Genomic DNA, 19,812 nt, shown 5'->3' on the forward strand with positions numbered 1-19,812 from the left:
CCAAAAAACTGGATTAACATTGATAGGCATCAAAATCAATATGGACAAGTTGGGTTGAAAGGCCTGTTTCTGTGCTGTATGTCTCTATGAATCTTTATAATGTAATATTTGAACAGTGGCTTTAAAGGAACAATCATTACATTGCCTATTTGCAATACCATGGACCTAATGTAGCTATGTATAATTGTTTAGTTTTCTTAAAAAAACTTCCAATAGGTATACCTTCCTTTTGTAGCAAGAGACAGCAGCTTCACTAATAGGTTGATTTGGATCCTATGCTATGCCTCAGTTTGAACTTGACAATAAAATTATATTTAGAATACTTGACTGTTGGTGGTATCAATTTTGCTTCCCTGTCTGAGTCTCACTGGGAACATAGTTAATAGCTTGAAGGGCATTACACAAAAGCAGAAATGTCGTAAAGCTTGAGGGATTCGGAATGAATTGATTTGGAGTGGCACAACAACTCAGTTTTTGGCTCTTGTATCTCTTGTGCTACAATGCTTGTATATTCACACAATAAAATATGGACCTCTTGCAAATTGTTCTCCAGCCCATCTCGCAAAGCTTGTGACAATATGTTAGCTAAACATGCCATAATGTTTTGCTATTAATTTAAGTTTTGTGAATGAAAATAAATGTCAGCAAGTCTGAGACAAATATCAAGTTAATAGTGTATCTGCCATAATTAAGTGTGGGACAAAGATCACAGCTAATAAAATCTGAAAGTGCAAAATCTTGAGATAGCTATGGTCTGGATTTTGTAATTGTTTAATGGTAAAACTTGATGTTTGCATCAACTCCTTGGATGTGCAGTTGGATAATTAAATATAGAAGACCTTAAGTTCCAAAAGTTCCTCCCTGTGGCATATTCATTTGAAGCTCCCACCCCGGCATAATGTTGAAAAAAATGTAAGTTTCTGAAACTGTTCTCACTGTGAAGTAAAATGAAATTATTACTTTTGTTCCACAGGCTTTGAAGTTTTTAAATAGAATCAAATGATATTTTAAGCCTTTTGACCCTACAAAACTTGTAGGATGTAGTGGATTCCAACATGTTTCTTTGGCCATTCCTCTTAACCTTGTATCCAAATCATTATTTTGTGGATTGTGAATTATTTAAGATAAGCCAATTTGCTTTTTATTTAGTGTTTTGCTGTCTGTAATGAGTTCTCATTCATCTTGATGACGTACTGTTGCTGGGTGCCAAGGGTTCCCGTGAACTGATTCTTGACAGCAACCAATATCACTGAGAGAGAAGTTTACATCATTGATTAGGTCTTTCTGGAGATTTCTGGGAGAACTGATGTCATTTTGCTACTGATTCCAAAATCTAGGCCATTTTGTTCGATGACTATTGATATAAATTCTACCACATTTGATATTTCTAGGCACAACAACTTTCTAGGTGTGAGCTCATAACACATGTTCTCCAAATCTCCTCTGCACCCTTTCTAAAGTTTCCACATCTTTCCTATATTGAGGCAACCAGAACTGAACATAGTACTCCAACTATGGTCTAATAAAGTTTTATAGAACTGCAATATTACTAAGACCCCAAGAGCTCTCTGTTCCTTGAAACTCCACCATCAAGTTTGAGCTTTCAAACTTCATCACTTCACATTTTTTTCTGGATTGAACGCCATCTGTTGTTACTTCTCCACTCAACTTGGCAACCTGTCTATTCTAAAGGGGGTCTGTTCAAACCTTTGTTAACCTTTTACACTATTCACAACACCTCCAAACTTCATGTCATCTGAAAGCATTCTAACCCACCCTTTTTACTTCTTCATTCATTTATACAAATCACAAAATACTGGGGTCCCAAACAGATCCCTGTGGAACACTGCTGGTCACTGATCTCCAGATCTCCAGGCAGAATACATTCCATCAATTACTACTGTCTGCCTTATGTGGGCAAGCCAATTTAAAATCTATGCAGTGAAGTTTCCATGGATCCTGTGCCCCAAGTCTCATAATATTAAGAATCCTTTCCTATTTCAATAAAAGTAATATAAATTGCATGTGAAAAAGCTCGATTACAAACTGTAGCTATTACTTAATCACTCCATCTAAGCTGAAATCCTGCATCCATTTGTATGATTAATTGCCTTGGCTATCCTTTCCATTAAGGAATAGGTTCATTGTTCATGGTAGTTGTACTAAATAGCAGAATTGTTCTCAGAAGAATTCTGCTGGGAAATCCAGCTAAAGCTAAATGAACCTTGTTTGGAACAAGTTTTATTTCTTGTTTTAAGTTAGGTTAACATTGCCAGATATATTAAGAGTGGTGGTTCTGTTGCATAGTGTAGCAGTTGAAGTGTTCCTTTCTATAGTAATTTGGAAAAGTACTAGATATGCACAACTGCATTTTCAAAATGAAACACAACTTAATTGTTGTATATTCTATGTTCTGGCTCCTATTGCTCAGTGGTCAAGCATTCCCCATTATATATTTTCCTGGCCGTTGCTTGTGTTTTGGTCTCATTGACTTCAATAGTTTGAAAGAGCAAAAGGAAACAATTAAATATACAGTCAAGAAGTAAAGAAAGTAAGTTTTCCACTTGTACTAACCATTCCAGAGGTCCAGAAGAAGATCTATATTACATTACTACTACGTCAACTCAGGCCTAGGGGACTGGCATCGGGCACGATGACCGACTCTCCACTTTGCCCTCTCCCTCATCAGTGTGTTCAGTTCATCTACAGTAGCCGCGCCGCTGTCTTCTAGAAACGTGTTGACCATAGTCTTGGGAGGGCGCCCAGGGTTCATCCTCCTATGCTTGGGCTCCCATATGATGACTAGGCTGGCAGGTAGCTTGGGGTGGCGTAGACAGTGCTCCGCTCGTTGCAGTCTTCTCGCCTCGATTTTAGTGGTGAATATCGGTAGGTCGTCATAGAGTTCGACATTCATTATGTGCTGTTGCCAACTCACGTCAAGAGCCATCTGGAGGATTCGTGTATAGCAACCATCTAGAGACTTTCACATAGTCTTGGTGAGTGTCCACGTCTCGCATCCATACGGGAGAATGGACTCTATGACTGCTGTGAGGATCCTCTATATTACAACTCTATCATTAACTTTAAATGTTTCTTACACTATCAACAAGAGGCTAAGAGGATTTTTTTTAATGGGGGGGGGGAATATTTCCAATAGCTTTGGTTCAGGAGCCAATGTGTTGCCATACGAAATATTTCTTTCTGTCTTTTTGTATCTTATTTCTGTGGTAATTAAGTGCATTGATAGATATGTCAGGTGGTATTGCGTAGTAATTAGAGTCCATGATTGGCATCAAAAAGGTGTGTATTTTTTGCTGAATGTTTTCATCATAATCATATGTTTGAATTGGATCTGAAATTGCAGATATTGAAAGCAGAAATCCCACAATTAACTTCTCACTAAATGCAACTTTTAAATTTTCCTCAGCCACTAATACAATGTCATAATCTTTGACAATTCAAGAAAAGAAAAGTCATTTTACCCTTGACTCCCTTGTAGTTGAGATGCCCTTCAGTCTTGGCGTTGTATATATTCAGTGACTACCACAACGGCTCCATGGGGAGAGAAGACATTTCACTTCATCTTTCGTAAATGGTGACCCCCCCCTACTCTGCCCATTGTTGTGGATATCATCATAACATCCAATTTGTCAGTCTCCATTTGGATCATGTATTTCCACAAGATCTCTCTTCATTCCTCTAAACTTCAGTGAGTATAGATCTAACCTAATCAATACCTTGGAGATGAGACTGGAGCAGCTGGAAGCTAGAGGAATTTGATGGGTTGAATCAAATGCCAATGTTATGAATTTAACTAATTGTATCTTTTGATATGCCCTGACTTATGACTCTGTACTTGATTTGTAAGGAGTCTTAAAACACTACAACACAGAAGCAGGTACTTTGGTACATCTAGTCTGTGCCAAACTATTAATTTGTCCAATTCCATTGACCTGCACCTGAAAACGAGCCCTCGATGTACTGTCCAAATTTCTCATAAATGTGAAAATCAAACCTGTATCCTCTACTTCTTTGGACAACTTGTTCCACACTCTCCCCACCTTCTAAGTGAAGTTCAACTTTGTGTACCCCCTAAACATTTCACCTTTCACCCCTAACCCTTGACCTCTAGTTCTAGTTTCACCCAACTTCAATGGAAAAAGTCTGCTTACATTTACTCTATCTATATCCCTCATTTTGTACAACTCTATCACATCTCCCCTCAATCTTTTATGTTTTAGGGAATAAAGTATTAACCTATTCAACCTTTCCCTATAACTCATGTCCTCAAATCCTGGTAACATCCTTGTAAATTTTCTCTGTACTTTTTCCGATCTTATTGGTATCTTTCCTGTACGTAGGTGACCAAAACTGCAGACAATACTCCAGATTAGGCTTCACCAACATCTTGCACAACTTCAATATGATATCCCAACTCCCATAGTCAAACTTTGATGTATGAAGGCCAGTGTGCTTTCTTTATGACCCTGTCTACCTGTGATGACACTGTCAAAGAATTATAGATCTGTATTCCCTTATCCCTTCATTCTACCGCACTCCTCCCTGCCCTACCCAAAGTGCAACACCTCACACTTGTCTGCATTAAATTTTATCTGTGATTTTTTTTTTCCAGTTGGTCCAGATCCCACTGAAAGCTTTGATGGTCTTCCTTGCTGCCTACTTTACCACCAGTCTTGGGATCATCTAAAAAATTTGCTGATCCAGTTTATCACAATCATTCAGATCATTGATATAGATGACAAACCACAACAGACTCAGCACCAATCCCTTCAGCACATTACGAGTCAAGGGCATCCTTCTACTACCAATCTCTCCTGTAAAGCCAATGTCTAATCCAATTTACTATCTCATCTTGAATACTAAGCAACTGAACCTTCTTGACCAACCTTCCACATGGCTTTGCTAAAATCCATGTAGACAAAGTTCACTACCTTGTCCTTGAAAAACTCCATAGGACTGGTTAGATCTGACCTATCACACATGAAGCCATGTTGAATATCCCTAATCAGTCTCTTATCTATCCAAATGCTTGTATATCTGGTCTCTTGGATTTCTTTCTAATAACTTTCCCTCTACTGATGTTAGGCTCATTGGCCAACAATTATTTGGTTTATTCTTCGAGCCTTTCTGAAAAAGGAAGAACGACATTAGCTATCCAATCCTCTGGCACCTCAACCGTGGCCAAGGATGTTTTAAGTATCTCTGCTAGGACCCCTGCAATTTCAGCACTGGCCTTCTACAGGGTCTGAGGGAACACCTTGTCAGATTGGAAGTTACTCTTTTAAAAATAGAAATTGCTTGTAGTGCCTTGAAAAAGTATGCAGCCCCAACCCTTTGTTCACATAAATGTGTATTACAACCAGAGATATTGATCAATTAAACTGAGAGTTTTATTGTGAATCACATGCCCCTTCCCCCCCACAGTAGAGCCATAAAAGGAGAAATTGTAAAGCGTGAAAACTAAAAGTTCAAAAACTGAAATGTCTGCAGTTGAAAATTATTCATCCCCCTTTGCTCAGCACTTAGTTCAACCATCTCTCGCAGCTATTGCAGCGAGCAGTCTGTTTGGATAAGACTGTTAGCTTTGCACAATGTGGTGGAGCAAGGTTTCCCCATTACTGTGTCAGGTTAGTTGAGGAGCCGCGATGGACAGCAGTAATAAAGTCTTTCCAGAAATGTTTGATCAGATTAAGGTCAGGAATCTGACTGGGCCACTCAAAGACATCAATTTTCTTCTCTTGAAGCTACTCCACTGGCAGTTTGCTTAGGGTTGTTGCCCTGCTGAAAGTCAAACTTCCTCCCCAGTTTAAACTTTCTGGCAGAGACTAGCAGGTTTTTATCCAGGATCTCCTGTATTTAGCAGCATTCATCTTCCTATCAATCCTGACCAGGTTTCCACTCCCTGCTGCAGTACCACTTAGTGTTGAGGCCAAAAAGTTCTACTTTCATCTCATCCGACCGCAAGACCTTCTTCCCCATCTTTACAGTATCTTCTAATGAAACTTTCCAAAGTCTTTACAGACAATATTTTGCTTTTTAGGTCAGGATTTCTTCCTTGGCACTCTTCTAGAAATGCCTCTTGTGCAAGCCCTTTGAGATTGTAGAGCGATGAATTTCATCTTCAGTTCAGCCACTGACTTCTTTAGCTCACTCAGAGTGACTGTTGGTATCACCATTGCCTCGCTTACAAGAGACACTCTTCTTCGGTGACTAGGTTTAGGGGGGTGGCAGTGTGGCTGTAGTTTCACATTTTTTCCATTTCTTCATGATGGACTGCACTGGGCTCCAAGATGCGTTCAGTGCCTTTGAAATGGTCTTGTACCCTTACCCAGATTTGTGCTTCTCTATCATAATTTCCTTGACTTGTCTTGAATGCCATTTTGTCTTCATTTTGGTTTGGTCTGTTGAAATTCTACCATACCGTTGCACCTTCTTCTGACTTGTAATGGCAGTTGACATTTCCAACTTGGTCCATTACCATCAGCACCACCTGGGCTGGAGTGTGGTGTAGAGAGTTGTGAAATAAAACCCCTACTATTCCTTTATCAAAGGAAAAAGTTACCCCAAAAGCCCTATAGATTGTAAATAATGAAAGATAATATTTTGAATTAAATTAACTTCCATAACTAAGTTTTTAAAATGAAAACTGTCAACCCCCAAAGATAATAGCACAGCCTGCATTTGCTTTCTATCAACCTTGTATGCTTCACACTGTAAAAGAACATGTTCAGATGTTTCATAATGAAACCGAAACCTACACACCCCAGAGTGATGGTTTCCAACAAGAAACAAGGAATAATTAAACCCAGTACGCCCAATACTAATTCAAGTCAATACAATTCCTTCCCTTCTTGTTTTACCCGCCTTCTCCCATCAATGCAAGTTTTATGTATTCTATAAAGGTATCTCCCTTCCTGCCCATTATCCCATATCTTGCCATAATCCCCTAATTCTTAGCCTCATCAATCCCTTAGCTTCTGATGTGCTCAGTGGAAGGTCTATATCCACAGTTGAACTCTTAACAGCTTTTTTGGCCCAACAACTAAACTACTTATTCCCCTCAACCCCTCTATGTGCAGTGGACATGTAAACCAATACTTTGAATATGAAATGAACTTTGAAGAGCTTCCAGAAGTAAATCTGACCTACTGCTAGAATGACCCATTTAAGAAAAAAAGAATCTGAACAATTTACAACTTTTCAAGGACAAATTTCCTCCACCTTCTGTAAGCCCAAAAAAATGGTAACCAATTCTGCAGTATATAAGACATTTACAGCAGAAGTAAGACATTTCTTTATTATTACCTGTAATTCAGGCACAAACATAGCTACACCAACAGTCCCAGTTAAATTATCTTTTGATCCATCAGTAAAAAAAAATGGTTAACATATCACAGCAATTTTCCCTAACATATTGACGAATCAACAGACTCAGGCATATCAGGATCCTTGGACTTCATTAAATCTACAATGGGGCATACTGCATAATCCAGCGAACCCATATTCCTAGTGTGATAAGAACCCAACCACCCAACACTAAAAACCCTATTCTTGCGATGTTCCCAGCAGTCTTCCAACACATTTTAACTGGGTGATCATTTCTCTGTCCCCACAAATTAATCTGGTATGTTAACATCAACCTCAGCCTCTATAACTGCAAGGACAATTGTCCCATTTCAACCAGTAAAGCCGAAATAGGAGACAACCTTACTGCACCACAACACAGTCTTAAAGCCTGTGCTTGCATCACATCCAAACATCTTAAATTTGAAGATGAAACTGATCCATAAGCCACACAGCCATAATCAAGTACAGATCTAATTAAACAAATATAAATGGTTAGAAATTTTCGTGTAGCATCCCAAGAATAATTTCATAGAACCCAAGGATATTTAATGCCCCTTTATCAATTATTTTACTGATACAGTACTTCCATGTCAGCTTATTATCCAGCCACATGCAATCAAATCTTACCACTGACATTTCTTCAAAAGTTTGATTGTGTAGTTTCAAACAAGTGCAGGTCTGTTGATCCTCTTCGTAAAACACATAACGTGTTTTAGCTGTTGAAAGCTTAAAACTCCATCTATTTGCCCACTGTTCAACCTTATTAATCACTAATTGCCTCCTGTATACAGCTAAATTGAAATTCCTACCTCTGATACATAAAGTTCCATCATCTGCAAAAAGTGATTTATCCACCCCAGTACCCATCTCAGAAAATGTTATTAATCATGATATTAAACCATAAATACCACTTTGTAGGGTCCGGTTCTCCCTCTCGCCTCCTCAGAAACCCAAATATACCTACCCTTAGCTGCATAGACTGTCCAAATAAAAAAAACAAAAAATTATATCATCTTCCTGTCACCCCTAATTTCCATAATTTAATCAAGACCTCCGGTCCCTGAAGATGTCCTGGCTACTTTGTAGGCTAGTACCCCTGATGGATCTGACTAGATTTACAACCCTCTGCAGCTTCTTTTGGTCCTGTGCAGTAGCCCGCACCCTGCCCCCCCCCACCCATACCAGACAGTGATGCAGCCCATCTGAATGCTCTCCATGATACATTTATAGAAGTTTTTGAGTGTATTTGTTGACATGCCAAACCTCTTCAAACTCCTAATGAATTATAGCCACTGTCTTGCCTTCTTTATAACTACATACGTTGGAACCAGGTTAGATCCTTAGAGATCTTGACACCCAGAAACTTGAAACTACTCACTCTCTCCACTTCTGATCCCTCTATGAGGATTGGTATGTGATCCTTCATCTTGCCCTTCCTGAAGTCCACAATCAGCTCTTTCGTCTTACTGACATTGAGTGCCAGGTTACTGCTGCGACACCACTCCACTAGCTGACATATCTCACTCCTGCACGCCCTCTCGTCACCACCTGAGATTCTACCAACAATGGTTGTGTCATCAGCAAATTTACAGATGGTATTTGAGCTACGCCTAGCCACACAGTCATGTGTATATAGAGAGTCGAGCAGTGGGCTAAGAACACACCCCTGAGGTGCACCATTGTTGATCGTCAGCGAGGAGGATCATTTAAGTAAAGGAAATTACAGTGGTATGAGAGAGGGGTTGGCCAAATTTGACTCAAAAGAGTTGCTGGCAGAGATGACAGCTGAGCAGCAATGGCCTGAGTTTCTGGGAAAAATAAGGAAAGTGCAGGATAGATGTATTCCAAATAAAAAGACATACTCAAGTGGCAAAATAGTATAACCGTGGTTGATATGGGAAGTCAAAGCTCGTGTAAAAGAGAGCGCGTACAACAAAGCAAAAATTAGTGGGAAGATAGAGGATTGGGAAACACTTAAAACCCTACAGAGAGAAACTAAAAGAATCATTAGGAGGGAAAAAATGAAATATTAGAGCAAGTTAGCAAACATTATCAAAGTGGATAGTAAAAGCTTTTTCAAGTATGTAAAAAAATAAAGAGAGATGAGAGTGGATATAGAACCATTGGAAAATGAGGCCAGAGAAATAATAATGGGGACCAAGGAGATGGCAAATGAACTAAATGAGAATTTTGCATCAGTCTTCACTGTGGAAGACACGAGCAATGTGAAGGGTGTGAGGGAAGAGAAATGAGTGTAGTTACTATTACAAGGGAGAAGGTGCTCAAAAAGCTGAAAGACCTAAAGGTACATAAGTCACCTGGACCAGATGAACTGCACCCTAGGATTCTGAAAGAGATAGTGAAAAAGATTGAAGAGGCATTAGTAATGATATCTCAAAAATCATTGGGCTCTGGCATGGTGCCAAAGGACTGGAAAATTGCAAATGTCATTCCACTCATTAAGAAAGGAGGAAGGCAGCAGAAAGGAAATTATAGACCAGTTAGCCTGACCTCAGTGGTTGGGAAGATGGAGTCAATTGTTAAGGATGAGGTTATGGAGTACTTAGTGACACAGGACGAGACAGGACAAAGTCAACATGGTTTTCTTAAGGGAAAGTCTTGCCAGTTGGAATTCTTTGAGGAGATTACATGTAGGATAGATAAATGGGATGCAGTGGATGCCACACATGAGGCTGCTAACCAAGTTAAGAGCCTGTGGTATTACAGGAAAGTTACTGGCATGGTTAGAACATTGGCTGATTGGTAGGATTCAGCGAGTGGGAATAAAATAATCCTTTTCCGGTTGGCTGCCATTGACTAGTGGTGTTCCGTTGGAGTCGGTGTTGGGACCGCTTCTTCTAATGCTGTATATCAATGATTTGAATGAAGGCAGGTAGTGTTGAAGAAAGAGGTAGGCTGCAGTAGGACTTAGACAGATTAGGAGAATGGGCAAGTGAATGACAAATGAAATACAATGTTGGAAAATGTATGGTCATGCACTTGTGAAGACTATTTACTGAATAGGCAGAAAATCCAAAAATCTGAGATGCAAAGGGGCTTGGGAGTCCTTGTGCAGAATAACCTAAAGGTTAATTTGCAGGTTGAGTCAGTTGTGAGGAAGGCAAATGCCATGTTAGCATTCATTTCAAGAGGTCCAAAATACAAGAGCAGGGATGTGATGCTGAAGCTTTATAAGGCATTGGTGAGGCTTCACCTTGAGTATTGCAAACAGTTTTGGGGTCCTCGTCTAAGAAAAGATGTGCTGGCATTGGAGATGGTTCAGAGGAAGTTCACAAGGATGATTAGGGGAATGTAAGGGTTATTATACGAGGAACATTTGATAGCCCTTGGACTGTACTCACTGGAATTTAGAAGGGTGCGGGGGTATCTCATTGAAAACTTCTGAATGTTGAAAGGCCTGGAATCAGTAAATGTGGAAAGGATATTTCCCATGGTGGGGGAGTCTAGGACAAGAGGGCACAGCCTCTGGATGGAGGGGTGTCCAATTAAAACAGAGGTGCAGAGAAATTCCTTCAGCCAGAGGTTGGTGAATTGGTGGAACTTATTACCACAGGCAGCTGTGGAGGCCAGATCATTGGGTGTATCTAAGGCAGAGTTTGATAAGTTCTTGATTGGACATGGCATCAAATATTACGGGGAGAAGGCTGGGGAGTGGGGCTGAGGAGGGGAAAAGAAGAATCAGCCATGATTGAATGGCGGAGCAAACTCGACGGGCCAAATGGCCCAATTCTGCTCCTGTGTCTTATGGTCTAAAATACTAACAAAAACATACTAATTTATTAACAAAAGTCTTACTTTTTTTCAGGTCTCCTTCAAATCTCACAAAGTAAAGTAGCTGTGCTGCTCTTGGCTGGTGGACAGGGAACACGTCTTGGAGTAACCTTTCCTAAAGGGATGTACAATGTTGGTTTGTTGTCACAAAAAACTCTCTTTCAAATTCAAGCTGAACGCATTTTGAAACTTCAGCAACTGGCTTCGGAGCAATTTGGACATAAATGCTCAATTCCATGGTCAGTATCCCTATCCACTGTAGTACTTTTAGCCACCTATATGTATTTATATATTTGAATAAGATTCCAAATAAGTAAAGTTTATTCCTTCTGTTGAACACCTATATATATTATATTCAGTTTGTTATGGACAAAATTGAAGCAGTCACAGCTTTTTGGTATAAATTTGCTTTACTCCAACCGTGCCTGAACTATTGTCAAGGTAGATGTTATGTTTTGTAACTCCGAAACATTAATTAAAAGGAAAACACGGGAGTGCAAAATATGAGCTTAACTTTCTGTTTAAGCAAGGCACGCACATATCACGTGGTCGCATCATGACATATGTAATTCACCTATTTTTACATATAATAATAATGAATTGTATAAACACCATGAGAATGCTGAATCAAACAATTTACTTACAAGATTACTCAAACATTACTGAAATATTAAATACACAACATTCGAGGCTCTTTTGGTAGACAACAGGTTAGAACTTTTCCCTGCGTACGTGGAGGTTGGGGTTGTGAGCATACAGTAAATGCTTTACAGTGTGCAATAGTTTTTGACAACATGTAATGCAAAATTATACTTCACAATTGAAGTAAGCCTTAACCATAGGTCTAAGGGCAGCCTTGGCATTGTGTCAAAAGCCTGATCTTGCATTGTCACAGCCAAAGAGTTCAAGGGTGATTTTTTTTTTTAAACCTTTTGACTTTCACTGAACTCTTATCATTCCCCTGCTAGTCTTTCTTACTCACTGTCTATATTGCTGGGGCCTTAAACCTCACCCCTTCCTAAGATCTCAGTCTGTTATCAAACCCTTCCCTGGTGGTCCACTCAGTGGCCTCTATCGTCTGCTCTTCTGCTCCCTTCTCTCCTGATCTTCACACTCCATTGTGGTGGAAAGTTAAGGTGGTGAGGCCTATTGTATGATTGTCTTGTATAGTCAAACGTAGAATTTGCCCTGGGCCAAATTTGAGTTTGTGTTGCTACTTTATCTGATGAAATTATTTCAGGATTTACTTTGTCAGTATGTGGAGCAGTTATGTATCTTCAAGAAGGAGGAGGAAAATTAGAAAATAATGCCTCATCTAGAGATAGATGTTTGATAAGTGCTGTGGCAGCAATTATTGTAGAATTGAAAAATGACCCAAGGTGTAATCAGTTATAATCAAAATATGAGGGCTACAATCATCATATGAGGTTTATTCTGCATGTAGATGGAGAGAAAAGGATGGATCATTGTTATCTCCAGTGCAGGAAGGGAAGTCATTGCTTGGTCTGCTGTTGCTGTGCTAGGATTGTCCAGAATGTTGGGGCGGAAGGTGGTGGAATATGAGGACTGCTCCACTGATCTGGACAGCATACTCTGGAGGAAAATTATATAGTTTAGTGTTACAGAGATATGGATGGTGTTCAATGGTAGTAGAGATGGTCTTATATTGTCTGTTTATGTACTATATTAGTCTAGTGGAGAGATTTCAATAGTAAGGCTGTAGTGAAGTTAAGCATTTATATTGGAGACAACAAAACATTAATTAGTACAGTTTTTTTGCTTGGAGAGAAAGGAAGATAGAGTTGAAGTTCATCTTGTAAGGTTACAGGTGGCAATTGTAAGGAGAGGGAGAAACACTGGTTTGGAATATGAAGCTGGACAACATCTGAAGTAATTGAACTACCTAGGGAAGTTATAATGGAAAACTAGTTATCAGTTTATTAGAGCTGGAGTAAACTGAGAATGAGTTAGAAGAGGTCTTGATGGAAAAGAACATTTTAAAAAAGGGCTTGGGTTTAGGATAGAAGTCTGTTGAATAACTGTTATTATAGATAGGCTACTGAGTAGGTGGTCTGAACACTAAAGCTGCAGGTTTGCAATTATTTAAGTTAAACTTTGGTAGCAAATTGTTTATCAGTGTTTACCAACAGCTTAACCCAATGTAATATAATTGATATTCATCAGTCAAGTTTGCACAAATAAAAGCTGAGTTTAGATATGAATTCATGTGTGCAAGATAGCTCTAGCTTTCATTTTGGGACAGGAATGACCATGAGGAAATTGGCCTAGGCATTTCCGGACACAATTTATTAGGGCACATCAGATGTTGGTGTGGCATCAGACATGCATCTAATGACATCACTCAGTGTGCAGCAGCCATTTCAATATTTACTGACAGATTGATTAGTAAGTTACATTACAGGTTGTCATCTTACAAGAATGCTGTGATTACGAAAAATTGCAGAAAAGATTCACAGGAATGTTTCCTGAACTGGAGGGCTTGTGGTATAAAGAGAGATTGGATAGGCTGGCCTCTTTTTCCTGGAGCAAAGGAAAATATAAAATTATGGGGATAGTGAGTCTTCTCCAGGGTAGGAAAGTCCAAAGAGGGGGAAGGATTTAAAGGGAATTTGAGTGGCAAGTTTTTCTGCACAGAGGGTGGAACGATGTGATAGAGGTAGATACCAGTATAACATGTAAAATATATTTGGGCAGATACATGGATAAGGAACTGTTCAGAGGGCCAAACATAGGCAAGTGAGATTGGTGTAGACACACATCTTGGTTGCATGGATGAATTGGGGCTGAAAGGTGTGTAATTCTGCTATATAACTCTGAATCTGAAGCTATATGATCTGCATTTTCCCACTTGCTCTTGGAGGAGGAAATCCTACAGAAAGAAAGCAAAGAAATTAATGGATGTCCAGTGGAACATCAATATTTTTTCCATAGTTTCTGCCAGACTCATCATTCTATCATTCTATTTTTGTTCACAAGTATCCAGAAAGTCATAGCATTTCTATATTAAGCACCTATTGAAAGTGCTGCAGTCATAACCCCTTGATGAAGCCATAATTGTAGTGGTTTGGGGCAATCAATCACATCAGGTCCTTAATCTTGTATGTACCTGAACTCACAAGGAAGCACATGTGCCGTCTGTCCTGTTTCTCTTGCTTCTGACTCATTTTGTGTTACTGTACTTGGGCTGCATCGAAACTGACTTGCTTCCTGGGATTCAGCACAGCAATGACTCAACTTCACATGGTTTCAGTCAAGAAATGTGTAGTTAAATTTTTTGTGAATGATTCAAGGTGAAAAATATCTAATGGGCTTTCGATCAAGTTTATCACAAATTTTAAAGTTGCCGGTGAACGCAGCAACTTTGATGTGTGTTGCTTGAATTTCCAGCATCTGCAGAATTCCTGTTGTTTGCGTTATCACAAATTTTGTTTCTTTTTCTTTTCTTCCTTGGTGGGGGGTGGCGGGGAGTCACCAAACTAGCCACTAATATACATAGTATGCATTCATTGATCCAAAAAGGCAAACAGCTTTTATTGGCTGTTTATTGGCAATAAATTATTTCTCCACTATGTGGCACTCTGTTCCTTGTTTTTAAAACATTTTCTTGTTGGATTAACTAGTTTTATACTGTGTATATAGAAATACATCCTAGAATTTTCGAGAGGGAGTGCGATTTCTATGCATTTTTTTTTGTTTATAAAACAATTTTGTGTTTGTAGTATTTCTGCTATTCTTCCTCCACTCAAGTATAACTACTGTATAATGTGCAGGTGTACATTTCTTTTAAAATCTTTTTAAAATTGACCCAACAACTTGTATTTTTTTTTTGCTTTATTTGCCTTTTTTAAAATCATCTTTTTGAATTTCTTTAGGTATATTATGACTAGTGGCCGGACAATGGATTCTACAATGGAGTTTTTTGTTAAATACAATTACTTTGGTCTACAGAAGGAAAATATCATCTTTTTCCAACAGGGAATGTTGCCAGCTATGACTTTTGATGGGAAGGCGATCCTTGAAGGAAAAAGTAAAATTTCAATGGCACCAGGTTGGTTTTAACACAAAAAATATCTGATATGCATGCTAACTTGGATCAGAGCTATCTGTTGCCGATCATCAGATAATGAATGTATACCTCATTTCATCTGCCATGTTCCTTGCACAAAAAAAAAACACAATTATTTATTTTTTGGAATGCAGGCTACCTTCCATTTAAAAAGCTGATAGATGATAGTTTATTAGCGCTGGGGTAAACTGAGAACAAGTTAGTAGAGGGCTTGTTGGAAAAGATATTTAAACGAAAGGCTTGGGTTTAGATTAGAAGTCCATTGGGGAACTTTGTTATAGGTGAGAAAAAGAGGTACTGATTAGATGATCTGCAGTTAGGTATTTACAGTTAAGCTCGCAATGCTGAACAACACTCCAAGCATTGATTTAATGGCATCATAGAATGGCTGATTAAACATTTTACAACATTTTTTACCTTGGTTGATTTGTAATGCCCCACTTCTTAAATGTAAACAAATTGGTTCAAAATTAAACAGAATTTGAAGTTTGTAGTTTAAATGTTTCAAGAGTGTTGATATACATAAATTCTGGTTTTGCAGATGGAAATGGAGGACTTTACCGTGCCCTTGGAAATCAGAAGATTGTGGAGGATATGGAAAGTCGAGGCATTGCTTATGTTCATGTGTACTGTGTGGACAATATTCTTGTTAAAGTTGCAGATCCTGTCTTCATAGGCTTTTGTGTGAAACAGCAAGCTGACTGTGGAGCTAAGGTATGTTTTCTTTCACTGTATGTGTTAACATCAATAGCTTTTGTCACTGAGAACTTGCTCTAAAATCCAGGTTATAGTTTTATTCAGATGACTAGTTCCTAATGGTCCCATATGAAACATTGCATTGTAGTAATTGCAGAGGTGATCTTTTAATGTACCTTAAACATCTAAAATTATCCATTTGGTCATTTGCACTATTGGATTTGTAGAACTTCGCTGTGGTAAAATAGATTGACGTTTAACTATACTGCGGGGCTAACTGCACTTAGGAAGAACTTGGTTGGGAATAGAGTTCTTTGGGATGTCGCCAGGACGTGAACTTTTATTTCTTTTCCCAATATGCTTGCCATTTGCCTACAGATTATATTGTACAAGTTACCACCACATTGCAAGCATGAAAATTTAAAATTACAGGATCCTGGTGTTAGGAATAGAGATATCGAGTGTAAGTAAAGCAAAATTTTACCGGTGAAGCACAGCACATGGGCTACGTATAATACTGCTAAATATACTTCTTTTGAATTACTCGCACTGCAACTTGCAGCATGTAATTTTTCTTTAACCAATGTACTTTTAAACTGACTTAATGAACTACTGATTTCATGATCTTCTGAAGAGCTCTGTGGACTTAACTCTCAGGCAAGTAGGTCCACTTTATAAGCGATCAAAGATTCATTGCCATGGCTGGAAGTGACGCGGGGGTCGGGGGGAGGTGATTCCAGGCCAGGCTAAAACACAGAGGAATGAAACCCCCTCTAAAAACAGCATCTTGCTAGCAAATATCGGTCACTGGAGAACAAAATTGAGCTGTATCAGAGGGAAATGAGACATTGTTCTGTTCTATGTTTAACTGTTTACATGGCTTACTCCCAGCACGTCAGATACAGTGATCAGATGGAAGGCTTCTTGATTCACAGGATGAACCAAACTGCTGATTTGGAGTAACAAAAGGTGGAGGTGTGTGTTTCAAGCTAAGCTCTCAGTGGTGCTCCAATGTGGCGATTTTGTCGAACTTGTGTACCCCCAACCTTGAACACCTAACGTTCCAATGCTGTCTGTTCTACTTACCTAGGGAATTCTTATCTGTGTTCCTTATCAGAGTTTACATACCACCAGCGCCTGACTATAATCAAGGCTTGAGATATTGCACAGTGCCATCTCCAAGTGAGAAACAATCCATCCTGATGAATTTCAAATCACTGTCGGGGAACTTCAACCAGGTTTGTTTGACGAAGTCCTTGCTCAGTTACCATCAGCGTATAACCAGAAGCACCAGAGGTTCCAACACACTAGACCACTGTTACACTAAAATAAGGAATACCTATCATTCCATGCCCAGACCACATTTCAGGAAATTTGATCACTTGGCTGTTCTACCTACATACAGGCAGAGGCTAAAGAGCAAACCTCCGGAGATTCAGACAACAAAGAGGTGGTCGTGGGTGGCAGAGGAGTGGCTATGGGATTGCTTCGAGTCAGTAAACTGGGCCATGTTCAAGCATTCATCTGTGGATCGGAAAGAATACAAACAATGGTTATCATGGACTTTATAAAAACAGTTGTAGATGAACATGTCCCACAAAACCATTCAGAGTCTTCCCCAACTAAAAGCCTTGGTGAACCCTGAGATCTGCAGCCTGAGGGCCAGATCAGAGGCATTCAAGTCTGGTGACCAAAAAACTTACAAGAGCCCCATGTACAATCTTTGGAAAGCAATCTCACAGGTGAATTTGCAATTCCAGACTAAACTTGAATCAACAAAGGATACTGGACAGTTGCGGCAAGGCTTGAATGTTATCACCTCTTACAAAGTAAAATCAAGTAACATAGATGACTACAGGCTTTACTTCCAGATGAGCTCAATGCCTTCTATGTTTACTTTGATTGTCAAAACATAGAGCAACCACCACAAACCCCCACAACCGCTGATGATCCTGTGATTTCAGTCTCTTCGAGGCCAGTGTCTGAGTAGCCTTCAGGATGGTGAACCCATGAAAAGCATCCGACTTAGACGGGGCACCGCCAAGTACTAAAGACCTGTGCTGATCAATTATTTGCCTGTTTGGAAACAAGGAACTAGGAATGTTGTATAATGTCATAGCAGTCCAGCAAATTACCCTCCGTAGTTTTATAGGATAACTTCGTATCCCCTCCAGAGTGTGGGAATAGTTCTGGGGAGCATATGCAGTGTACTTATTGTTCTTTTTTGAAAGGTCAATACCGGTGCCCAAGAAGAACGTGGTAACCTACATCAGTGACTATCATCCAATAGCACATACATCCACTGTAATGAAGTGTTTTGAGAGTTTGGTGATGAAACATATAAATTCCTGTCTGAGAAGCAACTAGTATCTGCTTTAATTTCTCTACCAGCACAGCAGGTTCACGGCAGATGCCATCTCATTGGCTCTTCACTCAACCCTGGAACATTTGGACAGCAAAGACTCATATATCAGGATGCTCTTTAGTAACTACAGCTCAGCATTCAATCCCCTCAAAACTAATCAGTAAGCTCCAAGACCTTGACCTCTATACCTGCTTGTGCAATTGGATCCTTAATTTCCCAGTCAGTTCAGATTGGTAAGAACATCTCCTCCATGATCTCTAATGGCACAGGTGCTTCACAAAACTGTGTGCTTAGCCCCCTGCTCTACTTGCTTTACACTTATGACTGTGTGGCTAAGCGCAGTTCACAGGTTTAAAGATTCATATATTATCAAAGCATGTATCTATATACACTCTGAAATTTTGTCTTCTCCAGATCATCAACCCCCAAAATCCCCTACCCCTCACACAAAACAGAGCAGGGACATCAACCCCCCCAAAAAACAAACCCCTCCCACAAAAAAATAACAGAACATTAACCCTCAAGCATCCTCCCCTCATACAACAAAATGGTAAAGGAAAAGGAAATTTAAAAGAAACACAATATTAAAAACCATAAGTTTAAAAAAAGTCCACAGTTCATAAACACAATCCATAAACACAGAACACATAAACACCATCCTTCGATATCACCACTCGAGGCAGAGAGGCCTACCCACCTGCCACAGTGAGCCACACAGCAATAGGCTGCGCACAGACTCCTCAGCAGCAATCAAAAGGAAGGCAATCAACGATGAACTCTGGCTCACCTTCGGCATTCGCCTCAATGTCTCAATCTTCCTCGTTGCTTTAATCAGCGATTAATGGACACTGTAATCGGCAAAATGGAGTCGAACATTGGCTCATGTCTTGTCTCGAAGTTTCTTTGCATCGAAGCCATTCAAGTATGTGCTCGCTTCCCGGAATCTTCTCGGAGACAGCAAAGCGCTGGATCACTCTAACAATCTCTAAACTGTAAATCACAGGCTCTAACAGTCCCAGAAACACATGTTAGGTGAAAGGTAGACGTAAAAGAAGTAAAAAAGACATTTTTGTGAACTGTCTGGAAGATGTCAACCAAAGGAGCATCGTACACTGGCGTCATCTTGACCGGAAGTAACCAATGCCATATTCAAGATGTGCTAACAACACCACTGTCATAGACTGAATCAAAGCCCGTGGTGAATCAGCATATATGAGGGAGATTGAAAGTCTGGTGCTACAGCAACAACCTCTCACTCAGTGTCAGCAAGACTGTGGAGCCGATCATTGGATTTAGGAGCAGGAAACTAGGGGTCCATAGGCCAGTCCTCATCAAAGGATCAGAGATGGAGAGGGTCAGCAACTTTAAATTCTTTGGTGTTATCATTTCAGATGAACTGTCCTTGGCACAGCACATAAATGAAATGACAAAGAAAGCACGGTAGCACCTCTACTTAGGAGTTTGCGAAGAGTCAGGATGACATCAGTAAACTGCTAAACTTCTA

General features: G+C 39.6%; 1 protein-coding gene across 3 annotated transcripts in view; it reads left to right on the forward strand.

Annotated features, from left to right (window-relative positions):
- uap1 (UDP-N-acetylglucosamine pyrophosphorylase 1) overlaps positions 1 to 19,812 on the forward strand; it is a 53,429-nt gene that overhangs the window by 5,115 nt on the left and 28,502 nt on the right. For all 3 annotated transcript variants that reach the window (XM_072274216.1, XM_072274218.1, XM_072274217.1), the window contains exons 2-4: positions 11,195 to 11,399; positions 15,054 to 15,229; positions 15,789 to 15,961. In XM_072274216.1, the coding sequence (XP_072130317.1) occupies positions 11,195 to 11,399; positions 15,054 to 15,229; positions 15,789 to 15,961 (554 nt within the window). The remainder of the gene's footprint in view (positions 1 to 11,194; positions 11,400 to 15,053; positions 15,230 to 15,788; positions 15,962 to 19,812) is intronic.

Source organism: Mobula birostris, chromosome 12 (assembly GCF_030028105.1).
Source record: "Mobula birostris isolate sMobBir1 chromosome 12, sMobBir1.hap1, whole genome shotgun sequence".
NCBI lineage: Eukaryota > Metazoa > Chordata > Chondrichthyes > Myliobatiformes > Myliobatidae > Mobula > Mobula birostris.